The sequence below is a fragment of the Cardiocondyla obscurior genome, linkage group LG16 (assembly GCF_019399895.1).
Source record: "Cardiocondyla obscurior isolate alpha-2009 linkage group LG16, Cobs3.1, whole genome shotgun sequence".
Classification (NCBI taxonomy): domain Eukaryota; kingdom Metazoa; phylum Arthropoda; class Insecta; order Hymenoptera; family Formicidae; genus Cardiocondyla; species Cardiocondyla obscurior.
This window is the reverse complement of record NC_091879.1, coordinates 1,510,425-1,534,528: the sequence shown is the minus strand read 5'-3', so window position 1 is coordinate 1,534,528 and position 24,104 is coordinate 1,510,425. Positions and strand designations below refer to the sequence as shown.

Here is a 24,104-nt window from a genome sequence, read left to right as displayed (position 1 = left end):
AAGAACAATAGGAATATGACGAGTCGAATAAAACCTCTTTCTTTCGTTTGTCTTTATGTTATGAATACAAAAAACTGGATATACATAATTATATCTCGCAATAACGACAGAGCAACAGCAGTAGCAGCAATAATGGTAATTTCACATATTAAACGACGAGTAAATTTGTAACTTTGGATTATCAATTTTATATATTTTCTCGAACCATGCCTAACTTTTCGAACACTTCGTCGTATCGTGCCTGAACAGAAATATTGCACAAACGCGCATCAATCGCGTTCATTAACGAGCGTAAGCATGGTGACGAGAATCACTTACATACAGTAACCTTTTATTATAAGACAAAAAATATATATATATATATGTATTTATCAATAAGTTTTTAAATCACAATATCTGTACTGTGCTGTACAAACAAAGTGAAATTCTTTTTAATATATAAAGATACATACGAGAACTCTGTTTTTAACAGCAATGCGATTTCTCCGCAGGTACGATTTGTGTAGCTTTTTATGTGAAAAAATATCTTTATAACATTAACTTTACAAAATACTATCACTGGTCTGCTTTCCGCGAAGGTACCTCGATATCTTTATTTATGAACTATCGTTCTCACAAAACAATCCCGTATATGTATTAAATAATTACGTTAAAAATTTTTTTTTACGTTTAGACTTTTATGTAGAATAAATATGAATTAAAGCAGCACTATATCAAAATATATATACAACTGTATAAAAAAGAAACGAATTATTTTCACAAGAAAAAAAAGGTGGACGTCTGCGAAACGATAAATTACGATAATACATATTGCCAATGGCGAACTTTGCATTAAATTGTAAACGAAAAATTATGTTGTTTCATTGAAAACGTATTATCTTTTTACCTTAATCACGACTGCAAAGAAATTAGACAAGAAAACGTAAAAATACATCTTGCACTATTCCGCTTAGAATAAAAAAAAGAAAGAGATTTAATTTAATTTTGTTGTAAAGCGCAAAGTTTTTATCACATATTATAGGCAAATATGTTGACGGTAGAAGGTAAGATTGTTGTTGCGTGTTTAAAAGTCTTCTGCCCGAAGGCATCCTTCGTTGTGCTCCACTCTTACACACTGTAGCCTCTGCGTTCAGCGTTCTTTATAGAATTCGCCAGGCATAGTGCAAAAACGATACCAATCAGCTAAAAAGAAAAATAAAAAATTAATGTATTATCTCGCGATATTCATATACATAAAAGTGAAAAAACTGAAGAATGTATTTGATATTAATGTGCATTAATGCTATACGTTTAGAAATTCGAATAGATTAAGCCCCCATTTTGAGTTTTGTCTACATCAGAATTTGAAACAAACCTTACATGTATATTGCGTTCTTCTATACATCCACATATCTAATTATTGTACATAAATTTTCTATTAGATTGTATTTCTTTACCTCTGCAGCAGCAATACCCACAGCGACACCTCCAAGTACCGTAAGAGCAGACTTAAAGAGATCTTCCAGTACAATTGCGCAACCTCTTTTGTAAACATTTTGTTGATTACATTCGTCTTTAATATCACCGCAACAACTTGGTGGAATTTTTCCAATTATTTTAATAAAATCTTGGGGCTCTTGAACACCACAGCATTCTAACTGCAAAAGTACATTTCATATTTAAATAATCATCCTTTTCTGAAACCTAAATAATTTTTTTATGACATTTAAAATATACTGAATTCAATGTTGTATTCGATTATTCTGTTCAAGATATAATTCATAATAGTTGCATTATTACAAGACTTATATTTGCATAACAGTACAATATTTTTGTATGTGAAAAGAATGTATTAAATACATTCTGAAAAATAGCCTTACTCCTTTCTGTATGGAATCAACGATGTCTTTCTCTTCTCCTCCGTTCGGGTACTTGTAGAAGAGTTCTTTCGCATATGCGTCCTTAAAAGAGGCAAAGTCGGTATTCTTCGCAGAGACAAATACGTAGATCGAGATAGCTACTTGTATGATCAGGATTGCCAAGAGCAAACATGCGAACTACAAAGAAAAAAAATATTAATTACCACAATTATGGACAATTGTCTAATGTATGACTTCAACTTTGATTTTCAAAATTGTGACGCATCATACTTCATACACGTATACGTGAATACAAGTCAAGTTCGTGAAAGACTTCTCGAGTCACAGAAGCGTGAAATTCGCTGTTGGGCTTACCGTGACTATCATACAATGGCTCTCGCGAATCGCACCGCAGCATCCTAAGAAAGCGACGACGAAGATAATGCTGCCAATGACGATTAACGTCACCGCCGGGATCGTGAGGTTTTCAGTGAAATCATTCAGGCGCCCGGAGTAATCTTGTTTTCCCACTTGCACTAAAACGCCGACGATCAAAATGGCCAGGCCGCAGAGCTGAAACAATATATATAGTTTTAATGCACACGTACGTATGTGTGTTGGATTATTTATTATATCTGCGTTACAAGATGCCGGCAAGCTTGTATTCGAAAATTTCCGGCCAATGCGTTAAGAAGACGGAAATAGATGAAGGATATGGTGTACGACCGCCGGTGTGCATCGAGCAGACCCAGATACCTCTGGAGATCGTCCTTGAGACGCCGTACGTGCGCGCACGCGTGGCATACCTTATTTTTACACGCGCTGCAGCACGTGTTATGGTCATTCTTGAGATCGTCACAGGCCGACTAATACACTTAAACTGTGCAAGTGAAACGCAGGACGTGAACAGTCTAAGTGCGTTCTTCAAATCGATTCAACCTTTAATATTATACTTTCCGTCCTAGTTTCAGAACCGCCAGAACTTTGTTCCAAGATATCTCGGTATGTATCGTCAAGTGACCAGCAGCAAAAGGGCAACGTAAAGAAAAAAAAAAAATATTTTTTAATAATAATAATCCACATTTTTAATAAACAGATTAATTTAAAATTTGCCCAGATTGTCGAATTAACTTAACACCCCCTTCAGAGTTCTTCCATTCAAATACATTCAAATAAATCAATTAAAAATAAAATAATACAGGAGTTATTAATTAAGTGCTCGAATGGTTACTCTTTGAAATTAATTTTCCCAGGTTTATACGACGATGTTCATCGCGTCCCGGTTGGGAGACAGTTGCTTCTTATTAGACAGCCTAGCTTTTATTTTGCCTACACGGTTCTAATCATTTTAGTATAAGAAGCGGTGCGTGCACATGTGTCCCCCGAGATGACATCATTGCGTGTTCAACGATCTATCTTCGGTGTCGAGACTTCCTTCTCGAAACGATGCGATCATCACGGCGATCATCGCTATCGCGATTATCTTTCACAGAAGCAACTGATGTATTCATCGCGTGATTAATACTGCCCAAAGGGAGGAACCGAAGTCTACGTGAAGTTTCGTTCGCAAATTCCATCACTCGTTCAGATTTTTTTTTTTTCCCTAGCTGAAAAATCTTAAGTACTATACGTCGAGGAGTGTCGTGGCTTCGAAAAGAACTCAGACGGATTTTCCCGGTTACTGTACAATAATCGATAAGATAAGAATCGATCGCCAACGGTGTGGATAACTCTGTCCAAGGTCCAAATAAAATATTTGCTTACACTTAGAGGAAATCAGAAACGCGCCATTGCGGAGGAGAAACTTGCCGATTTTGTAAAGCAAATAAAATTGAAGGCGACAGTGAAAAGAGATGCAACATACTGAAAGCAAGAAAATTGCAATCCTAATGGGATAATGTACGAAAAGCACGTTCCTCGGTCTTTTAATTAACAATATTATATTTAGAAATACTCGAAACGTAATGTAATAAATAAACCACGACTCGCTCACGAAATACACCTCCCGTATCATCGATAAAAAGCAATATACATATATTCTTAATAGTATCAGAAGCGTGTATCACGAAATTCTCCGTAGCGACAGATAACTCCGGATAACGAACGCGAATAACAATTAATCATCTCCGATATCGGAATGGTAAATTCACTCTTAGGATTATCATGGCACGGAACAAATTTCCCGCGATAAACCACGGAGAGTCTGCGAGCGTTTTGCAATTAAAAAAAAACAAAAAAAAAACAAAAAGAAAAGAAAGAAAAAAAAACCCATTCCTGAAACACTTTATGTCTGCAACTCCATCTCTAACATCGCGTAGGAATGTTTTTGTTCACGTACGAATTTTTTTTTCTCTGCGCAAAATACCGGAGGCGGAAAAGCCTGCTGAAAGTATTATCTCGCTAACCGAATGGGAGCTTATTGTCGACCGAGAGGCTATAAACGTCTCGACGCAATGTGGAAAATTTTCGCGGTCGAGACACACAATCGCGCGAAGATAGTTTGCACGTAATGTGTGTGTAAAGTGACGCAATAATTACAGAAAATGAGACACCAGGGAATGCCCCGGCGATATTGGCGAACGAGCCGAGAAGGACGAAAAAATTACCTATGCTGTTAAACGCATAATGTGCAACCAGCGACGTCGTGCAAAATATAAGCGAGATGTGGAAAATCTGAGTGCGAGCCTGACTGTTTTAAAATTATGGACATGCAATGTAATTTGGAGTAATAGGAAGCTCGCAAGCAAGCATATCCGGTGTAATGACTCGATGACGCTAACGAAATAATTCTCTTTTTTATCGAGAAAGAGAGAAAAAGAGAGAAAAAGAGAAAAAGAAAAAAAAAAAAAAAAAGTAATCCATCTTCCGGTTAGTTGCCAGTAAAACTCAGTCCATTCTTCTTTTCAGATAGTAATTATGATAACAATTCTAACATCCACGTAATTCAACGTGTCCCGAGACAGTAATTAATGTATCGAGAATTAACAACAGAAGTTAAAAGAAAATATTTCTCTTGCTCTCCTAATTATCGTGTGCCTTGTGTCTTTTAGCTATCCGTTTGATTTCTCTAGAGATAGATTTCGATTTGGAAATTTAATACACATAATGGGCGCGCGTAATAAACTAATTTGCATAAAGTGCTACTTTAATACGAAAGAGGCCTGGCTCATGAGCACAAGTCGTAGTACTTCGATTGAAAAAAAAAAAACTGGCGGATCTTAATGCCCGCGATCTTTCCTCGGAATGATATAATCGGTGTTTGATAAACAGTGGTTCGCTTAGATAATATTTCAATTGTATTAAATATCGTTGACAAGTCAAACAAACATGTTATAAAACTAACTGATAAAGTATCGACGCAGCACTCATTATCTGCTAAAAAATAAAAAGAATTATATGTACACTTGTACAAGAAAATAATGTCAGATGCTTAATTGCATGAAATTTTGAGTCAATCTTTTAACATATAAATTTGCATTAATTTTGATAATGAATATAAGTTATCTCGAGTAAATTCGTTTTTTTTTTTTTTAATTTTAATTTCTTTATAAGTTAATTAACGAAATCAGAATTTTACTCGCTATTCGTGAAGGCTGGACAGTCCATTTTTCTTTCTAGATCATTGATAATTCTGACTGTCGCCTCTTGGACACACCCTGTGTACATACATACGTACATACCTTCGCACTGCACGTAGGTGCGTAATATTGCGTAAGTGATCGTAAAAATCGAGAGAGCCGATAACAAAAGTATCTGCGCGATTTCCGATAAAAGAACACGTAAAAACGCAATAGTACGGGCGATCATAACGAGTACTCAAGCGAACATACACCGTTATCGTTTCTTTTCTTCTTGCGAATCGTTATCTCTGTCGAGAACTGATGTTTATAATCTAGCATTGACAATAATTGATTAATCGAAACGCTCGAAATATATTTTTAAGAGTGCACGATATCTCCTATTAAAAAAAAAATGTTTCTGTAACACACGAAATTAGAATAGACAAAATATTGTCGTGAATATACTAGCTGAACTTTAGAACAAAAAGATAAACATAATTTACGTCCTGGTTGCGTGACAGAAATGAGTCGAAGTGAGAGTTCATCGTTCACACGTACGAGCAGGTCGATAAATATTCATGGAGCAATTCTGTAAATGACGATAAACTGGTATTGACGTTCAATTAATTTAGACGTTGCATATTCCGGTCAGCTTGTTAAAACAATAGGAGTTGTCAACTGAAAGAGCAATTAAAACGATTCGCATTGTCAAGTATATACATGTATCTATTAATGTTGCATCTTCTAATATAGCTGTTTATCTCTTTATCTCTCTCTGCAAACGACTGTAATTATTGACCGAGATTAAGTGAACACGATGATATTTTGCTAGGAAAATTAATTCACGAGAACTTAACGCGATATGAAGGCTGGGCAAAATCGCTTTTTCCAGGACGCCCATAAAATTGACCATCTTCCTTTCTCATTTACAGACGTATAATCTGACCTTTCCGTGACGGATTCTCGGAGATACGTGATCACCATAAATAAACCTTCCATTACGAAACTGATCGTAACTTCGGAAGAGCGACAAAGGAAACGGGAACGCGACCCAGATTTTAAGGAAATCGGAGGAAGCTTTAACGCGATATTAAAAGGGAGGAAACAAAAAGCAATATCCGCTTGTCCAAGAACCAAACACCAGGAAAATTCCCGGAAGGATAAATTCGTCTAATAAAAATCAATTAGAGATTAAAATCTCGATGCAAAAATATCTGGTTTATCTACAAGCAAAAATAATCGCACGACTATCGTCGCGTATAATTAATCCAACGAGATTTTGGTGAATTAAATTAATAGAAGCAAGCATGCAAATATAATTGTACCACTGGTAATGATTACGAAATACTTCTGCAATTAAATTTTTTCTTCTACTAGATCCGCTCCCAAATGTACAACTATTGAGCAAATTCTTTTTTTTTTTTTTTTGCACAATTATATTCTACGTGTATTCTAGCCGACTCTGATTCGTAATTCTACATGAAACCGCAAGCTTTTAAGATATTATATCTACAGTAATGGAATACTTTTTTTTCGATATATGCTATTAGCTTTCTGATAAGATTATATACCTGCGAAACAGGGAATAGTGGTGTACCGAGAATATATGTATAAAGCGCAAGATTTTACGTCGGCGGATTCGGTGGGATTATGTCTTTTTCCGATTCTCCCTACGCCGATACGCACTTTTATGATGACTCATATAGTGACTTCAATACCAGTTTGTTCGCCCATTGTGTATCGATTTTCGACCGAGGGAGGAACTATTCGAGAGACGCAATAATCTTACGCAATAATCCTTTGTCCGGGAAAACAAATTTGCTGGCGTTCGACGAAATTTAAACGGTACTTTTTCTGTTCTTTTTTTTTTTCAATGCGCAACGATGATTCTAAGGAAAGACGAGGGAAGGCCTTCTCTTGTGAAACTGTAAGAAACGACCATTGTAACCGATGTGATCATGAAAAAAAAAGGGGGAAGAAAAAAGAAAAGAAAGAAGAGAACAACCGCCTAACGTCATAAAAATAAATACCAGACGAAAATGTTCAGTCACGTCATTAGATAATTAAAGTAATTAAGAGTAGTAATTGAGGTATTAAAATAATTAAAGTAATTAAAAGCTGTATATATATAACTGTTTTCCTGAATCAAGGCACGCTGTTCGCGACGGAGAGAGATGTGGTCTTTGCCACATGATCATAAAAATAAACTAATTAAAAAAAAAAATAAGTGGAATAATTCACGTTTATCACGTATAATTTTCTTCCGAGTCTATCCACTTTTGTTTTTTTTTTATATATTAACTTTTCTCATTGTCTACCAATCGAAATCATCATTCGATTCATTCGGCACGATATCGTGAGCTTCTAGAACATATAAAATCGTCTTGCGACGCATTAATCGATGGATGCAACGAATAATTGACTTAATCAATGATTAACGATCGCTCGTGAAGAATGTAAAACGTTCCTCATGTATTTCAATTATTTATCTTCGAATTGAGTGCGCTGCTAGTCTACTTTACAACATAATGCGAGTGCTATTGTCCAGCCGAGTGTCACTAATATAGAAATAAATATTTGCGATCGGGGGACAATGGGCCCGGCTAAATGTAAGACTGGAGGCATGACGTGGCAGCCTTGAAATTTTTTGTTATCACCGTGAGTCAGTGGTCATGAGACATTTATTATATATATGACAGTGTATGTACGCATTGAAACCTGAACCCGAACTCGGTGCATGCCTCTCGACATCACGATATGTGTATGTGTGTGTGTATAACGTTGTCCCGTTTTTAACTCGCATTTCGCATGCTCGAGCACTTGGGGCATCGCCAAGTGTAAAGGCCGTTAAGCTGCCCTATTATCGTTAAATACTACTGGAACTCACTTAAGATATTTATTTGAATACTTGATTTAAATTTAAGAAATTAAGAACCGCCGCTAGATCGCTGGTGTATGTATATACGAAAGTATTATTTCAGAGCGAGCAACAAGCTTCTCGCTTTATATTACTTTAAAGTGAAGTAAAGAGAGAACGTGATGAAGTTAAAAAGGTCTAAAAGTTTGCCGGTGGGACCTGACGCTTCGCGAATAAAGCCGCTACATTATATCACATAATTTTAGTTTCATACTTATGCGAAATTATTCGACTTTGTAGAGTTCAATTTAGGTTCGAGCGTAAACACGGTTAGATAGTCAGAATTTTAGCACGTAGCCGATGTTGTTTTCCCGTTTGGACCGCGCTTGATCTTATCGGCTCGTGAACGAAGAAGGAAACGTTTAAATTGTTTTAAAAAAAAATGCTGCTCGGTAGGAAACAAGAGAAAATTGCATCGGTCACGCACGCGATCATGAGCAGACCGCAGGCTGCGCGTTTCCAAGGACGAAATCCCACCCGCGTGAGGTTGAGTAATCGTCGCCCGTGAGCGGATTCCGTGAAGAGCCGGCTATGTAAACACCGCGGACGTGCCAAAGCAGCCGACAAAGTATTTACGACGCTGCATTTCAATCAAGACTCTAATCAGGGAAATGACACGAACGTCACACAAGGATAAAAATAGAAACAAATTGAACGTAAAGACGCGTGACGCCGCTATTGGAATCGGAAGCTGTTTTCCTTTAAAAAAAAAAAAAAAAAAAAATGAAAGGAACGACGAGGCCGACGAGTCGGGGACGAAGACCGGTTTAGCCGCGTGAACTTGGGCTCGATCGAGGCGAGAGGTTGAATCGCGTAATCGGCCCAATTTGATGGCGTCGCACAGGCTGCTTTGGTCGAGGATGGCGAGAAAACATGCGATCGCTTTATTTCTAGCTAGCAATAAACGACACGCGAGCAAAGCTCGAGAAGCGTTTCCGTCGCGGTTGCATATTTTTTTCCACTTTAGTAGCGTTCAACGCGAGATACGCGGAGACGCGATGGCTGGTTATGGCGCCGTCGCGGGGCCTGGTAGGGCAAGTTACACTTACCACAAAGATGAAGTTAAATATGAAGAGCAGGTACTTGATCACTCCCATTCCACACCCCATTTTGATCGTTGGTTCTGCGATTCGGCGTAGAGACAGGAGGCGACCGCTTTCAGCGAAAGGACGTTCGTAGCCGGGACGGACTCACGCACACAAAACACGCGACAAGTCGGCTTTAACTGACCGACTGCAACTGAAATTCCATTCAAGCGACGCTCCGCGCGGCGCCAGCATGACGGCCGCAGCCGAGTCCGTCCGAAGTTATCCGATGATTCGCGGTGAAAAAAAAAAAAATCCGCTTCAGATATGGAAAAGCCGGGTTGTTCGGCGAACGCATGCCGGCAAGATATTTTTGCAGTATCGAGAGATATCTCGATACCACGAAATAGCGATTTCGCTAATCGACAGCGAGCCCTAAAAATAATTAATAACGACGAATTAAAACAAGCTCTAATCATAATTGTGCAATACATAATTGTAATATGTTGAAAAGCAGTATTTTCAAATAACATTTGGCGGGGCCGATTGAAATGATTAGAGAACTTAATGATCTAAAATGAGATATTTAATTAATGATTTATATTTAAAATTTATTCTTAGACAATCTTATCTTGTCGATTTTATCAGTATCGAAAGTATATTTTATCTTGAACTGAACATACAGTGATCGCAGGGATTATCAAGTTTCAAGAAGTGATTTCAATTCAACAAGTCTACATGTATTCTGATAAAACTCGTAATTATAAATAAAAAAACATTGAATGTTAAATTTAAAATTTGCTATCTGAAGTGTTTAAGTACTTAAAAAAAATATTACAATAATCATTAAATTAATTTCCTTGCCACAAGGTTAAGTAAAAACCCATCTTAGGCTACACGTAAAAGTTTCAACAAGTTTTCAATACTCTTTTCACATGTGTAACACGCATGATACCTCGCTGATCCAGCACGTATATGTATACTTCCCATCTTCTTTCACATTGTTTTATTTACAAGATCTTGCTGCTTTTTTTTTCCCTCTTTATTATGTTACCTTCTAAACCAATTATTTGATACTTTACAAATTGTTGATAACTTTTACGTCAATCAACGTACGAGATAAGCGTGAAAATTAATAATTTTAATAATACCAGAAGTTAGAAAATCTCTAATGACTATTCTCTTATCGTTTTGCAGCTTACAAAAGGCAATGTTCTTCTTTTTTTTTTTTTTTTTTTTTTTTAATGTACATGTTACTGCAAGGGATATGCAATCTAACGTACCATCGAAATCCTACAAAGAATAATTATAAATGTTAGCCATGTACTAAATTATTTTATTAGTAAAATTACAATTAATATTGTAATACCTCTAGATAATTTTGACCAAATAACTCTGTAAAAATATATTTATTGTTAATAAAAATATAAAACACAACATCTTGCAGTGTTCTGCAATTATTTACCTAATAGTTCCAAAATTGATTTTTCCGTGCAATTTAATTTTGTTTTAATTGTCGACATTATAATGTCATTTTGTCATTAAAATTATTCATAACGTCGAAGTCGACTTCCATCAGTTACCATCCCGATGCTATCTCGATTTGTCGGTGGCGGCTCGTAGCGGATCTCTTTTTAACTAACAAAAATTTCTCTCACTTGATTGGCTCATGAAAAATCAATCAAATCACAGAAAATATGTTAGTTTCTATAAAATCCGCTACAAGCCCGCCACCGATGACTTCAACGTCAACGCGCCATCGAATATAGTCAGCCGGTCGTTGATTTAAATATTATAACTAAATAACAAATCAGACAAATTTTAATATAAAATAAAAATAAAGTCAAATATGGCAAAGTAAACTAAAAATAAAATAAAGCCAACTAAAGTAAAATAGAGCAAGATAAAAATAAAATAAAGTAGAAAAAGGCACAATAAAAGAAGCAAATTAATTAAATTAAATCATTTACATCTTGGATAGTATTTTAATAGACAGCACATTTATCAAATTAAAGAAACTTCAGTAGTAGATAATAATGAAAAAAATTAAAACTATTTTTCTTTTATTAATAAAATTTCTAAATATGAATAATATTGACCAAATAATTCTGTAAAAATAAATTTATATATATATATATTATTGTTGATGGAAATATATAATATATAACATCTTGCTGTATTTTATAGTTAATTACTTCTCCATGCAAACTCCATAAATAAAATAAACATTCCGCTGGCATAATATTCGCTTTTTACGTGCTATCGATTGTGCAGTATTAGAAATAATGCATACGAAACTACCAGAGCTGACAGTACTACATCAACGGGCATCATGTAACACGCGAATACGCGTTAGTAGTACGTGAACACGAGTTTATATATAAACTTCGATACGATATCAATTACAATTAATATCTCCCAAAATTTGTTAACAAATTTATTCTCACTGGACCTCAAAAGATAGATTTGAAATCGATATAAGTTCGTCAAAATTACATAATTTTACTTTCGCTAGTATATATTTCGTAAATATAAAATAATTAATGTTCAGAATTACCTGAGCAAATTCTTTTCTAAAACTAAACTCGGCATTATCTATGCAGCTTTAAGGATCTGCCTGTTTTGTGCATCGATACAATATTTCCACGACGGAGATATCTTACTGCCAACATATCCTAATTCATAGCAGTTTCACCTGTGATTATTTCTTTGCCTTCGTTCGTGCTGTATCTCGAATCGTTCACTGATACCTGCAAAAAAAATTTATATCAGTAACTCGTCGGAGGGATATGTTCTTATCTTGGAACTTCCGTCGCACGATGTCGTAATCATTCATCGATCGTGCTCGGTTTTCGACGTGCTGTCGCCCACAGTGTGCAAGCTGATATATATTTGAGATGATCATTCGTAACTGAACAAATTAACGCTACGCAACATCTGACATTTGGTGATCAAGTGCCTTTGCGACGCTTCGTGAGAAGCACGTCTTTTCGTGCTAAATGAATTAGTTCAATTATCATAGTCGACTGTTACGTTCCAAGAACACGTACGTTTTGCTTGAATTGTGTTTTATGAGTTGCAGCTTGCATTTCCAGGTTGGTAATCAATTTCCTTCTTCTTTTTAAGTCGGTCAAATTATTTTTTTTTCTTAGACGCTCTTTTCCTTCCAAGGTTTTCAAATTTTATCTAACATTGCTGGACGCAATAACAATAAAGAATGTAAAAAATCAATAATAATATTAATAAATAATAAAAGTTTATCGACTAATATTTTTATTTCGTACTCACGCCGAAGTAAAAAAAAAAAAAAAAGACCGAAAGGGACAGAGTATTCTCTTTTAAGGGAAAGTCACAAGGCATCTTTTGAAACTCTCCAAAGGGTCCGTGGTCAGTCAAGCTGCATTGTGGTACACGCGACGATACCTTTACGCACACATGCGTCGGGCGTGCGCACGTCACATGCATGAATACGCTTCGTACGGGTGTCTCTCGTGGTGCCTCGTGACGCAAATGAAGCAAAACTCTGTGATTTTTGTCGAAATAGTGAGAACGAGACGTCTGCGTTCGTCCAAAATATCGAACACGTCGAAATGAGCAACGACGCCGATGCGCCGTGCTTCGCTGGACTGTTTAGAGATTCGTCTTCCAACTGACCGAACGAAAAAGAAAGAGATATATACATATATATATATGCATATATATATATAAAGGGAGGGAAACGAGCTGTTCGTTCAGCTGTATTTTGGTACGCCGTGCAACGCTAGTTGAGAAGGGCTACTGTATGTGTGTATGCATACGCGTTAAATTGCATCGCTTCGTTGCACTTGTCTCGCAGGCGTGCCATGCGTTTACTTCGCGCCGAACCTGTCCGTCGCGAAAACGCCGCTGATTGACGCCGGGGACGCTCTCAGGAATTATCTTGTCGCTGGTTACAATACGGACATACATCTTCGTTATTTCATCTCTCAACGTGCGTGCAGTTTACTCGCGGCCCTTGCGGACGATCACATATAATTGCCAAAATTATTAATAATGCGGCAAACGCCGCTAAATCGGCACTTAAAGTTTATCCGCATATTAAATGCAACTCGCGACATTTGACACGATCGGGAGGCCTTAGGTCGTTCGTTTGTTGAAAGTCATTTTGTCTACATATGCTGAAATATTCACACAATACGTAGTTCTTCATATAAATGACGCCTGACATCAGGATACTTAAATTATTTTCTGCTGTAAATTTAATGCAATTGACAAGTTTTTTTATATCGTTAAAATGTTAAGAAACGTGAGAATTATAAACTTCACCGAAACACCTTGGAAATATTGATTCGGTTCTAATAATGTATTTTATTGAGATACTTAGGTGCAAAGTAGTTGCATGCTTTAATAAACGAGTATAAATATACATGTACAATTTGCAATATCGATGCAGTGTTAAAAAAAAAAGTTAACTTAAAAGAACATTAAACTTTTAGGATTCAACAGGACAAGTGGCAGCATTAATATGACGTGAAAATGAGAGCAGTGAATAATGTTTTTTATATTCACATCTGTGATATCTGGCAATATATCATACCATTATCATATATATTATGATAAATATAAATAAGCTAATATCAGTCTCTCACAGCAGCCAACAGTACAACAGTGTTCTGATGCTACAGTCTTGTATGCCAGATTGAGCTGGAATCAATGCCACTCTTATACCAGCAATTGTATGTTTGAACATGTAAAAATATATTTTTGACATTTTATTAATTTATTTGAATTGTGTGATTTATATTCAATCTGTAGTATCATAAATGTGTTGATTGGTTAATTAATTGGTGAAAATTACAAAAACAAAATAGCAACAGTATGTGTGCTCAAGAACAAACAACAAAGAGGAATAAAATAAATTTAATAAAATAATAAATTTGCAGAAATAAACCAAGTAAATATGAGGGTCACAGCATGCCACTTTCGTCGCTGTATAATAGCTGGATTATGCATAGCACTTTTATTTTGTGTTGTTCAAGTGATAAGAATAGAGCTAGGATTTAATGATTCTGATATGTCAAATTTAAACAAATTGTAAGTGACACTTTTAATGTTTTTACTTCAGTATTGGTATTGACATACATTTTTAAATCTAATTTTTTAATATTTCCAGAATGTACATATCACAGTTAATCAAAGAATCAGAACAGTCTTATGTAAGGTACGTACGCGATATCTTCCCATTGACTAATGTGACAAATTGAACATAACATTCCAGTTATTATTGTGTATTTGATATAGATATAATAAGAATGAAATAATTATTTTACTAATTGTTACTAATTACAGAGAAGGTGTTGTTGCATGCAAGTTTCCTCAGTTAAATATTTCTAGTCCAGAAATAATGAAATTTATACATGATGTACCACCTTTATCTTGTGGTTCAGAAGATTGGGTATCAGTAGAAGGAGCAAGACTTGTTATTAGTAATAAAGCAAAGGCAAAGCATGGACAAATAAGATGCATCTTTAGTGGTAAGTTAAAAATTATATTACATGAATAAAGATTGCAATAATTTTCAATTAGCATAAAATTGTTACGATTATTTTACGTTATTTAATAATTTAACTTTTTTTTAGAAATAATCAGAACAGATGATTATAATAATAAATTACTAGATGGCATAGAGGCTGATGATTTTTACATTCTAAGGGAAAGCGATTTTGCAGATGTCAGATGCAAGTCAACGAGTGGAAATGTGTTAGTTAATTTGCTTATTTACTTTCAGAAACATATTGACTGTTATTTTGCTAATCGTAAAATACTTTTAGATGGCATAGTATACTCGCAGGTGTGAAATACGATCCGTATATCAAGCAAAAGCACAATTGGAAGATAGTGCCGGACACAGGCCTAAAATTGAACGTGCTTATGTTCGGCTTTGATTCGTTATCACGAAACACATTCATTCGCAAGCTGCCAAAGACTTATCAGTTTATAAAACAACTGAATGCTCTGGTGTTGGACGGATACAATATCGTAGGGGATGGCACTCCGCAAGCACTTATTCCAATCTTAACCGGCAAGATCGAACTTGAATTACCAGAAACGCGAAAACGAATTCGCAACTCGAACTACGTTAACGTATATCCCATGATATGGAATAAATATAAAGAACACGGATATATAACAGGTTTTATGGAGGATGTACCGTATATCGGAACGTTTACTTATCGCTTAAAAGGGTTTGATAAGCAACCAACTCATCATTATATGCGCACGTATTATCTAGCCGCTTCACCATATTTTAAAACATACAACAAATTTTGCATAGCTGGCACTCCACGTCATGTCGTACGTATAAACATGAGTTTATCCTCAAATTATATATATTAAACCTTTTTTTATAATTATTGAGAGATATATGTTTATTTTAGGTAATGATGAATTACATAAAAACGATGTTCAATGTGTATAAAAATCAACCGAAATTCGCATTTGGATTTCACGGAGAACTTTCTCACGATTCTTACAATGATATTGGAGTGGTGGACGATGATTTATATTCATGGGTGAAAGATCTTTACAATCTTGGGCATCTAAACAATACTATTTTAATTTTGATGAGTGATCATGGACACAGGTTTGTGAATTCTTTTTAGACGTAGTGTTAGTAGATTATATCTTTTTTATTTTATACATGTAAGCAATGATTTCTGTATAGATTTGCGGATATTCGTAATACTTTGCAAGGCAAGCAAGAGGAAAGATTGCCATTTTTTTCTTTCATTTTTCCACCTTGGTTCAAGCAAGTGCATCCACAAGCATATGCAAATTTTGTGTATAACACACAATATTTAACATCACCCTTTGATATACACAAGACATTGGAAAATATACTTAATTTTGATACACCAAAAAATGGAAATCGTCATCAAAGAGCTATCAGTTTGTTTGATAAGGTAAGTTGATTGCAAACATTAAAATATTAATAGAATAAATAATGATAATATTGTTTAGTATAACTTTAGAGTTGACATAAATGCACGCGAGGCACTTTATTTTGACTTATAAAAACAAACGTTTTATTTGGTCTTTTTTTTTTCTTTTCTTTTAAAGTTAAAAGAATTATTTGCAATATATGCAGCAAAAAATTAATTTTTCCAAAAGAATGTTAGAAACCGTCAAGTTATCGTTAATATCAATAAAATATTATTAGATTTTAATTAGAAAGAGGATTACTGAAATATTTTTCTTGTGCGATTAACGCGGAAATATGTAAAATTAGTGGAGACCAAGCACAAGAAAAAACGCGATAAAATAATAAATAAATTTACAAACACATACTCGCTGCAAATTGGTACACATCGTATACACAGATTCAATTCAAGTTTTATTTGAGAAAGAATTTTCGAGTATTTTTTTTCAAATCTAAGCAAATAGATATCGCACACATTTTACTTTACGTTAAGGCGTGACACGATCCGAGATATGAGTAATACCGATAAATAAAAGCATTGCTTTGTGTGGAGAATCCCCACCACTCCATATCTCGAGATTGCGCCTTTCCTATTAATCTCTACTACAGATATACTTTATCTGTGTTAAAGCACGAACCCCAGCTTCTATTAGCTTCTTTCAAAAACTACGACTAAATTATTAAGTCAACTATAATTATTGCATTACTGATATGACTTATTTTTCTCACAATTAATTATCATTAAAAAAAAAAAGAATAATAATTAAATGTGATACTTTAGATACCGCTGGATAGAACGTGCGCAGATGCATTTATAGAGCCACATTGGTGCGCTTGTCTCGGATGGAAAGAAGTTTCAATTGATGACGCAAACGTCGTAGCTGCTGCCAACTACTTCGTTCAATTCCTCAATGGCTATACCGAAGAACATCATAATATATGCGCGATATTACATTTGGATGAGATCTTGTGGGCTGCTAAGCTAATACCCACCAAAGGTATGGTACATGCAAGATATAGTAAATACAAATATCATTTGTGAATGAAACTAACGCCTATAATATTTTTAGGTTTACTTAATTTCCGAAAATCCGGAGATCAAGACGGTTTTATAGGTGATTTTAGTGCCAAAACTAAAGTAACGACTGAAATTTACCAATTGAAAGTAAGAACAGTACCAGGTGACGCGTTGTTTGAAGTTAGCATTAGTCAAGATCTTGCGAAGAATACTTTTCATACTAAGGTAAAAACTCAAAATAACTGTAGAAGACATAAGAACTTTCTAACAAACTATATCGTCGTTTTGTTACAGATCTCCGATGTTAGCAGAATTAATATGTATGGATCCCAAGCGAGGTGTGTGGAAAACTCGCTATTTCATTTACGTAAATATTGTTATTGCAAGGGTTAATTAACGCATAATGCATAGAATTATGTTAAACATTATCCAGGCAGGATAGTAGCGCAAATCGAAACATTAATCAAAAGAATCGTTTAATTATAAAAGTGTTATTTAATTTTAAACAAAAGTGCTGTGATTAGTGTCATTTTGTTTCTATACGAAATTACGCATTAAACCGGTATTATATTTATTTTTATCGATAGTTTTAATTCATCAATACATTTATTTAAAGTGATTATGTATATATAGAATATATTCTATATACATATATATAATTAATTATAAATAAAAGTAGATATAAATACGTATAATCTTTGGCGATTAGCTTTAAGTGGTTATTATAATCTTAGAATTATTTAAAATTTCGATAAAATACATTAACGTATGTATTTCCAAATTTTTTATTTGGGAATAATATACGTGTGCCAACACATTTTCATAATAATTAAAATTGTAATATTTCTAAATTTTTTGAATATGTTTCTATTATAAGCTATATTATTAAATTATATTGATAATTAGGACATTTATTTTTATAACGATGTAAAACATTATTGTGCGGATAACAACAATGGTTTAAAAAGAGAATTTGTAAACGAAAAGGCTCGTAACAATGCAAGCAAGATAGTAAAAGTAAAATTGACGTTTAAGAATGACTAATTACATCATATCTGTATGATAAAAAAATGCAGCGTAATAAAATACTAGTCATATTTAAGTCATAAGAATGACGGGCTAATAGTCGTTATTCAAAGTAAACTGTTTTTCACGAGAGTAACAAGCTTTAAAATAAGTATTTTATAGAGCGAACATGCTTTCGTGACACACTTTCTGTATACTTATATATAAATTTCACAAGTGTTACATACTTATATATTTATATACTTCTGGAAATAATATAGGCACATGCATATCTAATTTTTGTGAATTTCTATATATCTTGCAAAATGTTATCTATTTCAAGAAAGAACTAAAGAATAAGTAACAATTAGCAAATACGTGCGGTAATATTATGTGCGTAAAAGAAGATTTGCATTGTAAATACTTTACAATTTTAATGAAATATAAACTCAGTTTAATATTAAAAATTAAACTAAATACAATAATGGCAAGAAACAATCTTTTTATAATTTTCGTGACGATTGAAATAACTTGTGTATTTCACATGTGAAAAAATTATATATACATATGTAAAACCGATAATAATCTAGTAAAATAATTATTTATATACAATAAAAAAAATTGTATTTAATTAAATTACACAAATTATATATATGCGGGGATAAATGTAATTAAATATATTTTGCAGAAAAGCGATTAATTAAGATTTGCAGAACAGTATCCACCGTATTGGTGTATAAAAGTTGTGATTTCGCGAGAATTAGCATCTATCAATAGAAATGCGATGTTTTGCCTATTGTCTGAATCAGACGGAAAGTAATCTTGGTCTTTATCATCTTTAGCAACTACTTCTAATACCAAAGTACTCACGAACAAATCATCTGAAGTATTCCGTTTCTGTACTCTAGAAAGAACACAGTAATGACATTTTCATATTTTTAATTCTTGTTAAATTTATTTTTGGTAAATACTAATAACCTTATGAGATCTTTATAAATTGTTTTAGTGATATCCAGATATGGTTGTAGTACGTCCTCAAATTGACACAATATTCCGCCAAGAACGAGCATTTGGAAAATTCGAAATACAAACTCACATTTTTCATCTTCCGAATACAAATTGTATTCTTCTGATTCCTCATCTAAAAGCATCTAAAAATTGTGGAAAGCCGGAAATAATATATCATCCAAGACTCTCTACAATTTGGAAGAATTCACGTAATTTTTTTCTTAAATGAAAACATCTTACGCCACGTAAATTGTCAGACACAATGAAGTCTTCAATTTGCGAATCATATCTCTTACAAATCATTCCAGAATTATGTACAATCCTGTTATTCGGATTCTTCATCTTATCAAAGAACGACATACTTAAGACTGAACATGGAACTTGTTTTATCTCCACACTTGACGCTCGTATACCTAACAAATATCTTTTAAACTTTAATAAATTCCCTTTAAATTAAAATTATCACAATACCTTGTTTCATCCAGGCACAGCTTTGTTTAGATAATAATTCTCTCGTCACAGTGGCATCTTTAAAAAATGCCTACATAAAAATCAATAAATGTAAGTCTCTTTTCGACCAGAGAATTATTATAATTTACTTCTACTCTTCGTCATAATAATTTTATAATTATGAAACATAACACGAGATTAAACTTACATCAGCTAATTGATATTTGTGATACTGTTGAAATGGTTCGTTAAATGAAAAATTCTGAATAACGAAATTTCCTTTCAAGCCCCTGAAAACGTGAGGATTCTTAACGTGTTATTACAGTTAGAAGATCAACTATGCTCGATATAAAAAATTATGATTAATTAAAATGTCGAAGTCACCATTTACGTAGATACTCTTGTGTATCTTTATCATTAATCCCGTCATAAAATTTCGCATTCAACGGCACGAACGTGAATTTCGGATCAATCTCCATTTTCACACACTGATCTCCATGGAAACAATATACTCTATCATGCATGCCACTCATGTCAGTGTATACACGTATAAATACGATACAATTTGCAAATGTAAAAAAAAAATAATTACATAGAAATATCACGTTGCCGCAAAAATTCAAATTTAAATGGACTGAGCGATAGCGATCCTCCATGATCGCTCCGTTTCCTGTCGTGGAAAACATACGTGTGTGTAGGACATTTGCCATTTCGTATCCTCATAAAATATGTTCAACGTAGCAATGAAACTTTAATTACGATTCCTACTTCTTGGTATCGATTTCTGATATCAATAAACGTACGTTATAATGGAAGTGAAGTGTCCTAAATAGGCAAGAAATAAGAACAGCGAGCGAGGATCATGGCACCTAACCAACGTCAACGACAACTCGTTTTGTCGAAGAAAGAATTGAAAAAAATCAATGGAAGAAGATTCTCAAAGTGCGTACAGCGTTCTCTTTTCTCTTTGGATTTTGTAAATCGTTAAACGAAACGTTAAAAGGCAACTCATGCCACCTAACCTGTCAGCTGTTTATCATTAAAGCATCAGTATACCACGCAATCATGTGTTGTTTCGCAGCTGTATTTCATATTAATTTTATTGATTATTTTATTTATTATTTTATTTATTAGGCCAGAAGAGTCTTCCGACATAGGGCTTGTCTATCCTAGCTATGATACAGCTTTTAAAGTGCTGCTGTTGGCAAGATTTTGCTCTGCTATGTCATGCCACATAACAGACTGTGATGAAACATTTAATTATTGGGAACCGGTAAGTTTATATTGCAATACGTTTTTTTTTCTTGCATTAAAAAAATGTATTTTACTGTCTAAATTGTGTCCTGTTTTAGAGTCATTACTTGCTCTATGGAACAGGTCAGCAAACATGGGAATATAGTCCTGAATATGCCTTACGTTCGTATATGTACTTATTAATTCACATGGTACCAGCAAAAGTTTATCATTACCTGTTGGAACCAAATCCTTTGGCAGTGTTCTGCTTTACACGAATTCTGTTATCTATAGGTTGTACATTATCTGAAGTATACTTCTACAAGTAAGCATTTTTTTTTATATGTAAATATAATGACGATTCTATCACCTTTTATATTATGTAATGCAACGTTTTTTAGGAGCGTTTGTCGCGAATTCGGAATACACGTGGCGAGACTTACATTAGTATTCCTTATTCTCAGCTCTGGAATGTATATCTCCAGTACTGCGTTTTTACCATCGTCTTTTTCGATGTAAATACAATTAAAATGAGAGAAACCTATTTGCATCTCTCGATACATAATTGATCTATACATTATCTCTCAACATTTATCAGGTACCTGAGTACAGTCGCCACGGCAGCTTGGTACGCTCGCCAATATGAATTGGCTATTTTTGCTACTGCTATTTCGTCGTTACTTGGATGGCCATTCGCTGCGCTACTTGGGTAATTTTTTTATACTAATGTAAACTTTCGAAAAATACTTTTAAAACAATGCACATCCTAATAGAGGGGAAAGCTTATTTTTCTTATCTCTTTTTTCAGACTTCCCATTGCCGTGGAAATGTTGGTACATAAACGGGGCTGGATTAAATTTATAAAATGGGTGATTATATCTGCAGTTGTAATTGCAATACCAATGGTATGGGTGGACTCTTTATACTTCGGCAAACTTGTCATCGCGCCATTGAACATTATATTCTATAATGTTTTCACCAGCCATGGACCTAATCTTTATGGCACTGAACCATTCAGTTATTACATCATCAATGGGTTTTTGAATTTTAATTTTGTCTTTATTGGCGCATTACTCGCACCCTTGGGTTTAGTAAGATTTTTATTAATTTATATTTGATATGTACAAGATGTCAGAAATCGTGTATTTTCTACAAATTGCAAATTTCTTGATAAATTTAAAATAGTTTTCTTTTAAATTTTAAAATTAAATTAAACTACTTTTTTGTATAATAAATTATTATTTTAAATCAACGTGACTATAAAACATCTTGTATAATATACGATATATATTCTAATAGTATTTTAAGTACAATTTATAGTTTTTAGTGTCGTTGATCGTGCCGGCACGTCCAAGAGACCGTTCATGCCTTTCTTATTGGTATTCGCTAGCTCCTTTATATCTGTGGCTTCTTGTGTTCTTCTTTCAGCCACATAAAGTACGTATCATAAAGTAATATTTATATCAATACCATTAAGAAAAAATTAAATACATTTAAATAATGTGTTTTTTTACACACAAAAAACGTTAAATTTTTTTCTATTTTTTTTAATATTTTAATCGTTCAAATGTGTTTTGTATATGCATATAACGAATCGTCTTACGAAATATATAACTGAAGAATTAACGAAATGAATATGTCAACAGGAGGAACGGTTCTTGTTTCCAGTGTACCCTATGATCTGTTTAGCAGGTGCTATAACGGTGGATATTGTACAGAAGTTATACTTTTACGTTAGAACGAAACTTAATCCATCGCATATTAATTATCACTATTTGCAATATACCGTTGATATTACCATTTTGGCAATGGTAATGTGTGGTCTTTTGGGACTGTCAAGATCGTTGGCGATATACAAAGGTACAGTTATTTTGTTTAATAACATGTTTAAATAATATGCAGAAATAATAGTAAAAACACTTGTGGAAATTAATTTTTGAAACTTGCGTGAATCTCTCATGGATTAACAATAAAATTTATCATTATGCATTAGGATATCATGCTCCCATGACCATTATGTCTGAAGTTAACAAACTAGGAACGGAAGGCGAAGTACCTACCGATATTAATATAAATTTTTGTGTTGGAAAAGAGTGGCATCGTTTCCCCAGTAATTTTTTCTTTCCGTCTAATAAGTGAGTAGCAAAATTAGTTTACAAGAAATCTTCACAATCTATTACAAATATCTTATTTAAACAATACTGAATATTTCTTTTTTTTTAGCTGGAAGCTGCAATACTTGAAATCTGAATTTAAAGGACAATTACCTCAACCTTTTTCAGATCATGAAAATGCAACAAGTATCATCCAACCTTATTTTAACGATCTAAATAAAGAAGAACCATCGCGTTACGTAAGTATCTGTTTCGTATGCGCGTAACAATGTTATCTGTTGCTAAGTAACTGTAGCAAATATTTAAATTATTACTCAACCGAAATTAAAAACTTTATACATTAACAGTCCTAAACTTTATAGATATATTAACAGTGCTGTTTTTTTTTGCTTTCAGTTTAATTTAAACAAATGCCACTTTTTATTAGACTTGGACATAGGAACTGAAACAACCCTAGAACCGAATTATTCCCGCATGAATCATCAGTTTACTGTTATAAAATCTTCTAAATTTCTAGACGCGTCAAAGTAAGTCCAAAATTTTTACATGTATATTTATAATATACAGTGAGAAAGTTATTTATAAAATTACTTTTTAATGTAACTATTATTTATGTTTCAGATCGCATCCGTTCTTTAGAGCTTTCTACATTCCATTTGTATCTTATAAGTTTTGTACATATGGTTCATATAATTTATTACAAAGTAATAAGTTTAAATCTGTTCTTTCGTCATCGAAGCAAAAGAATTCAAAGCTCTCTTAAGCATAAGAGAGAATGTTTGTTAAACAACAGATTTGATGTGAGAAAAATTAAATCTATTATTTTACAAAGTAATTTTACTGTTTAATAATGTAAACATACAGTCTTTAAGAGTCATACCTACAAGCCTAGCTAAGTAATGTAAATTTAAAAACTGAATCCCATCTGTCTGTCTTTCACATATATTCCAATTTTGACGCCAATTCTTATTCCACAAG

At 33.7% G+C, this 24,104-nt stretch overlaps 4 protein-coding genes across 8 annotated transcripts; 2 read left to right on the top strand and 2 right to left on the bottom strand.

Moving 5' to 3' along the window:
* Nucleotides 1-37: 37 nt before the first annotated feature.
* On the bottom strand, nt 38-9,553 carry LOC139108889 (CD63 antigen-like). The gene is made up of 5 exons (XM_070667544.1): nt 9,365-9,553; nt 2,214-2,411; nt 1,860-2,036; nt 1,437-1,637; nt 38-1,182 (listed from the first exon to the last, which is right to left on the bottom strand). Exons 1-5 carry the CDS (start codon nt 9,422-9,424, stop codon nt 1,108-1,110), a joined length of 711 nt encoding a protein of 236 aa, XP_070523645.1. The 5' UTR covers nt 9,425-9,553; the 3' UTR covers nt 38-1,107.
* Nucleotides 9,554-12,071: 2,518 nt separating this feature from the next.
* On the top strand, nt 12,072-18,994 carry LOC139108885 (uncharacterized). Of its 5 annotated transcripts, none has more exons than XM_070667537.1 (12): nt 12,072-12,435; nt 13,816-14,055; nt 14,263-14,413; nt 14,493-14,540; nt 14,669-14,853; nt 14,959-15,079; nt 15,151-15,673; nt 15,757-15,962; nt 16,044-16,281; nt 17,080-17,296; nt 17,369-17,541; nt 17,611-18,994. In XM_070667537.1, the coding sequence occupies exons 3-12, from the start codon at nt 14,280-14,282 to the stop codon at nt 17,707-17,709; spliced, it is 1,944 nt and encodes a 647-aa protein (XP_070523638.1). In that variant the 5' UTR covers nt 12,072-12,435; nt 13,816-14,055; nt 14,263-14,279; the 3' UTR covers nt 17,710-18,994. The 5 variants fall into 5 exon arrangements, with proteins under 5 accessions (XP_070523638.1, XP_070523642.1, XP_070523639.1 ...); XM_070667541.1 differs by having other exon boundaries at nt 13,816-14,069; XM_070667538.1 differs by lacking the exon at nt 12,072-12,435 and adding an exon at nt 12,697-13,085.
* LOC139108893 (cilia- and flagella-associated protein 300) lies at nt 18,984-20,489 on the bottom strand. The gene is made up of 6 exons (XM_070667551.1): nt 20,164-20,489; nt 19,988-20,069; nt 19,801-19,870; nt 19,570-19,742; nt 19,300-19,472; nt 18,984-19,225 (listed from the first exon to the last, which is right to left on the bottom strand). The coding sequence occupies exons 1-6, from the start codon at nt 20,487-20,489 to the stop codon at nt 19,018-19,020; spliced, it is 1,032 nt and encodes a 343-aa protein (XP_070523652.1). The 3' UTR covers nt 18,984-19,017.
* Nucleotides 20,448-23,961, top strand: Alg9 (alpha-1,2-mannosyltransferase Alg9). The gene is made up of 12 exons (XM_070667542.1): nt 20,448-20,721; nt 20,914-21,052; nt 21,132-21,337; nt 21,414-21,527; nt 21,611-21,721; nt 21,821-22,103; nt 22,333-22,449; nt 22,659-22,872; nt 23,006-23,147; nt 23,236-23,365; nt 23,523-23,653; nt 23,748-23,961. Exons 1-12 carry the CDS (start codon nt 20,642-20,644, stop codon nt 23,887-23,889), a joined length of 1,809 nt encoding a protein of 602 aa, XP_070523643.1. The 5' UTR covers nt 20,448-20,641; the 3' UTR covers nt 23,890-23,961.
* Nucleotides 23,962-24,104: the final 143 nt, after the last annotated feature.

What these genes read in the sequence shown, in the direction of transcription:
- LOC139108889 (XM_070667544.1), bottom strand. Translation starts at nt 9,424, where the DNA reads ATGGGGTGTGGAATGGGAGTGATCAAGTACCTGCTCTTCATATTTAAC. An exon ending in TATTTAACTTCATCTTTGTG is followed by an intron (nt 2,412 to 9,364) that starts GTAAGTGTAACT and finishes ATATTGTTTCAG; the next exon opens with CTCTGCGGCCTGGCCATTTT. An exon ending in TTGATTCCATACAGAAAGGA is followed by an intron (nt 1,638 to 1,859) that starts GTAAGGCTATTT and finishes GTACTTTTGCAG; the next exon opens with TTAGAATGCTGTGGTGTTCA.
- LOC139108885 (XM_070667537.1), top strand. Translation starts at nt 14,280, where the DNA reads ATGAGGGTCACAGCATGCCACTTTCGTCGCTGTATAATAGCTGGATTA. An exon ending in TCAGAACAGTCTTATGTAAG is followed by an intron (nt 14,541 to 14,668) that starts GTACGTACGCGA and finishes TACTAATTACAG; the next exon opens with AGAAGGTGTTGTTGCATGCA. An exon ending in CTGGCACTCCACGTCATGTC is followed by an intron (nt 15,674 to 15,756) that starts GTACGTATAAAC and finishes TGTTTATTTTAG; the next exon opens with GTAATGATGAATTACATAAA.
- LOC139108893 (XM_070667551.1), bottom strand. Translation starts at nt 20,489, where the DNA reads ATGGCAAATGTCCTACACACACGTATGTTTTCCACGACAGGAAACGGA. An exon ending in CTGTGCCTGGATGAAACAAG is followed by an intron (nt 19,743 to 19,800) that starts GTATTGTGATAA and finishes GATATTTGTTAG; the next exon opens with GTATACGAGCGTCAAGTGTG. An exon ending in ATTTATAAAGATCTCATAAG is followed by an intron (nt 19,226 to 19,299) that starts GTTATTAGTATT and finishes TGTTCTTTCTAG; the next exon opens with AGTACAGAAACGGAATACTT.
- Alg9 (XM_070667542.1), top strand. Translation starts at nt 20,642, where the DNA reads ATGGCACCTAACCAACGTCAACGACAACTCGTTTTGTCGAAGAAAGAA. An exon ending in CCATTCGCTGCGCTACTTGG is followed by an intron (nt 21,722 to 21,820) that starts GTAATTTTTTTA and finishes CTCTTTTTTCAG; the next exon opens with ACTTCCCATTGCCGTGGAAA. An exon ending in AAGAAGAACCATCGCGTTAC is followed by an intron (nt 23,366 to 23,522) that starts GTAAGTATCTGT and finishes TTTTGCTTTCAG; the next exon opens with TTTAATTTAAACAAATGCCA.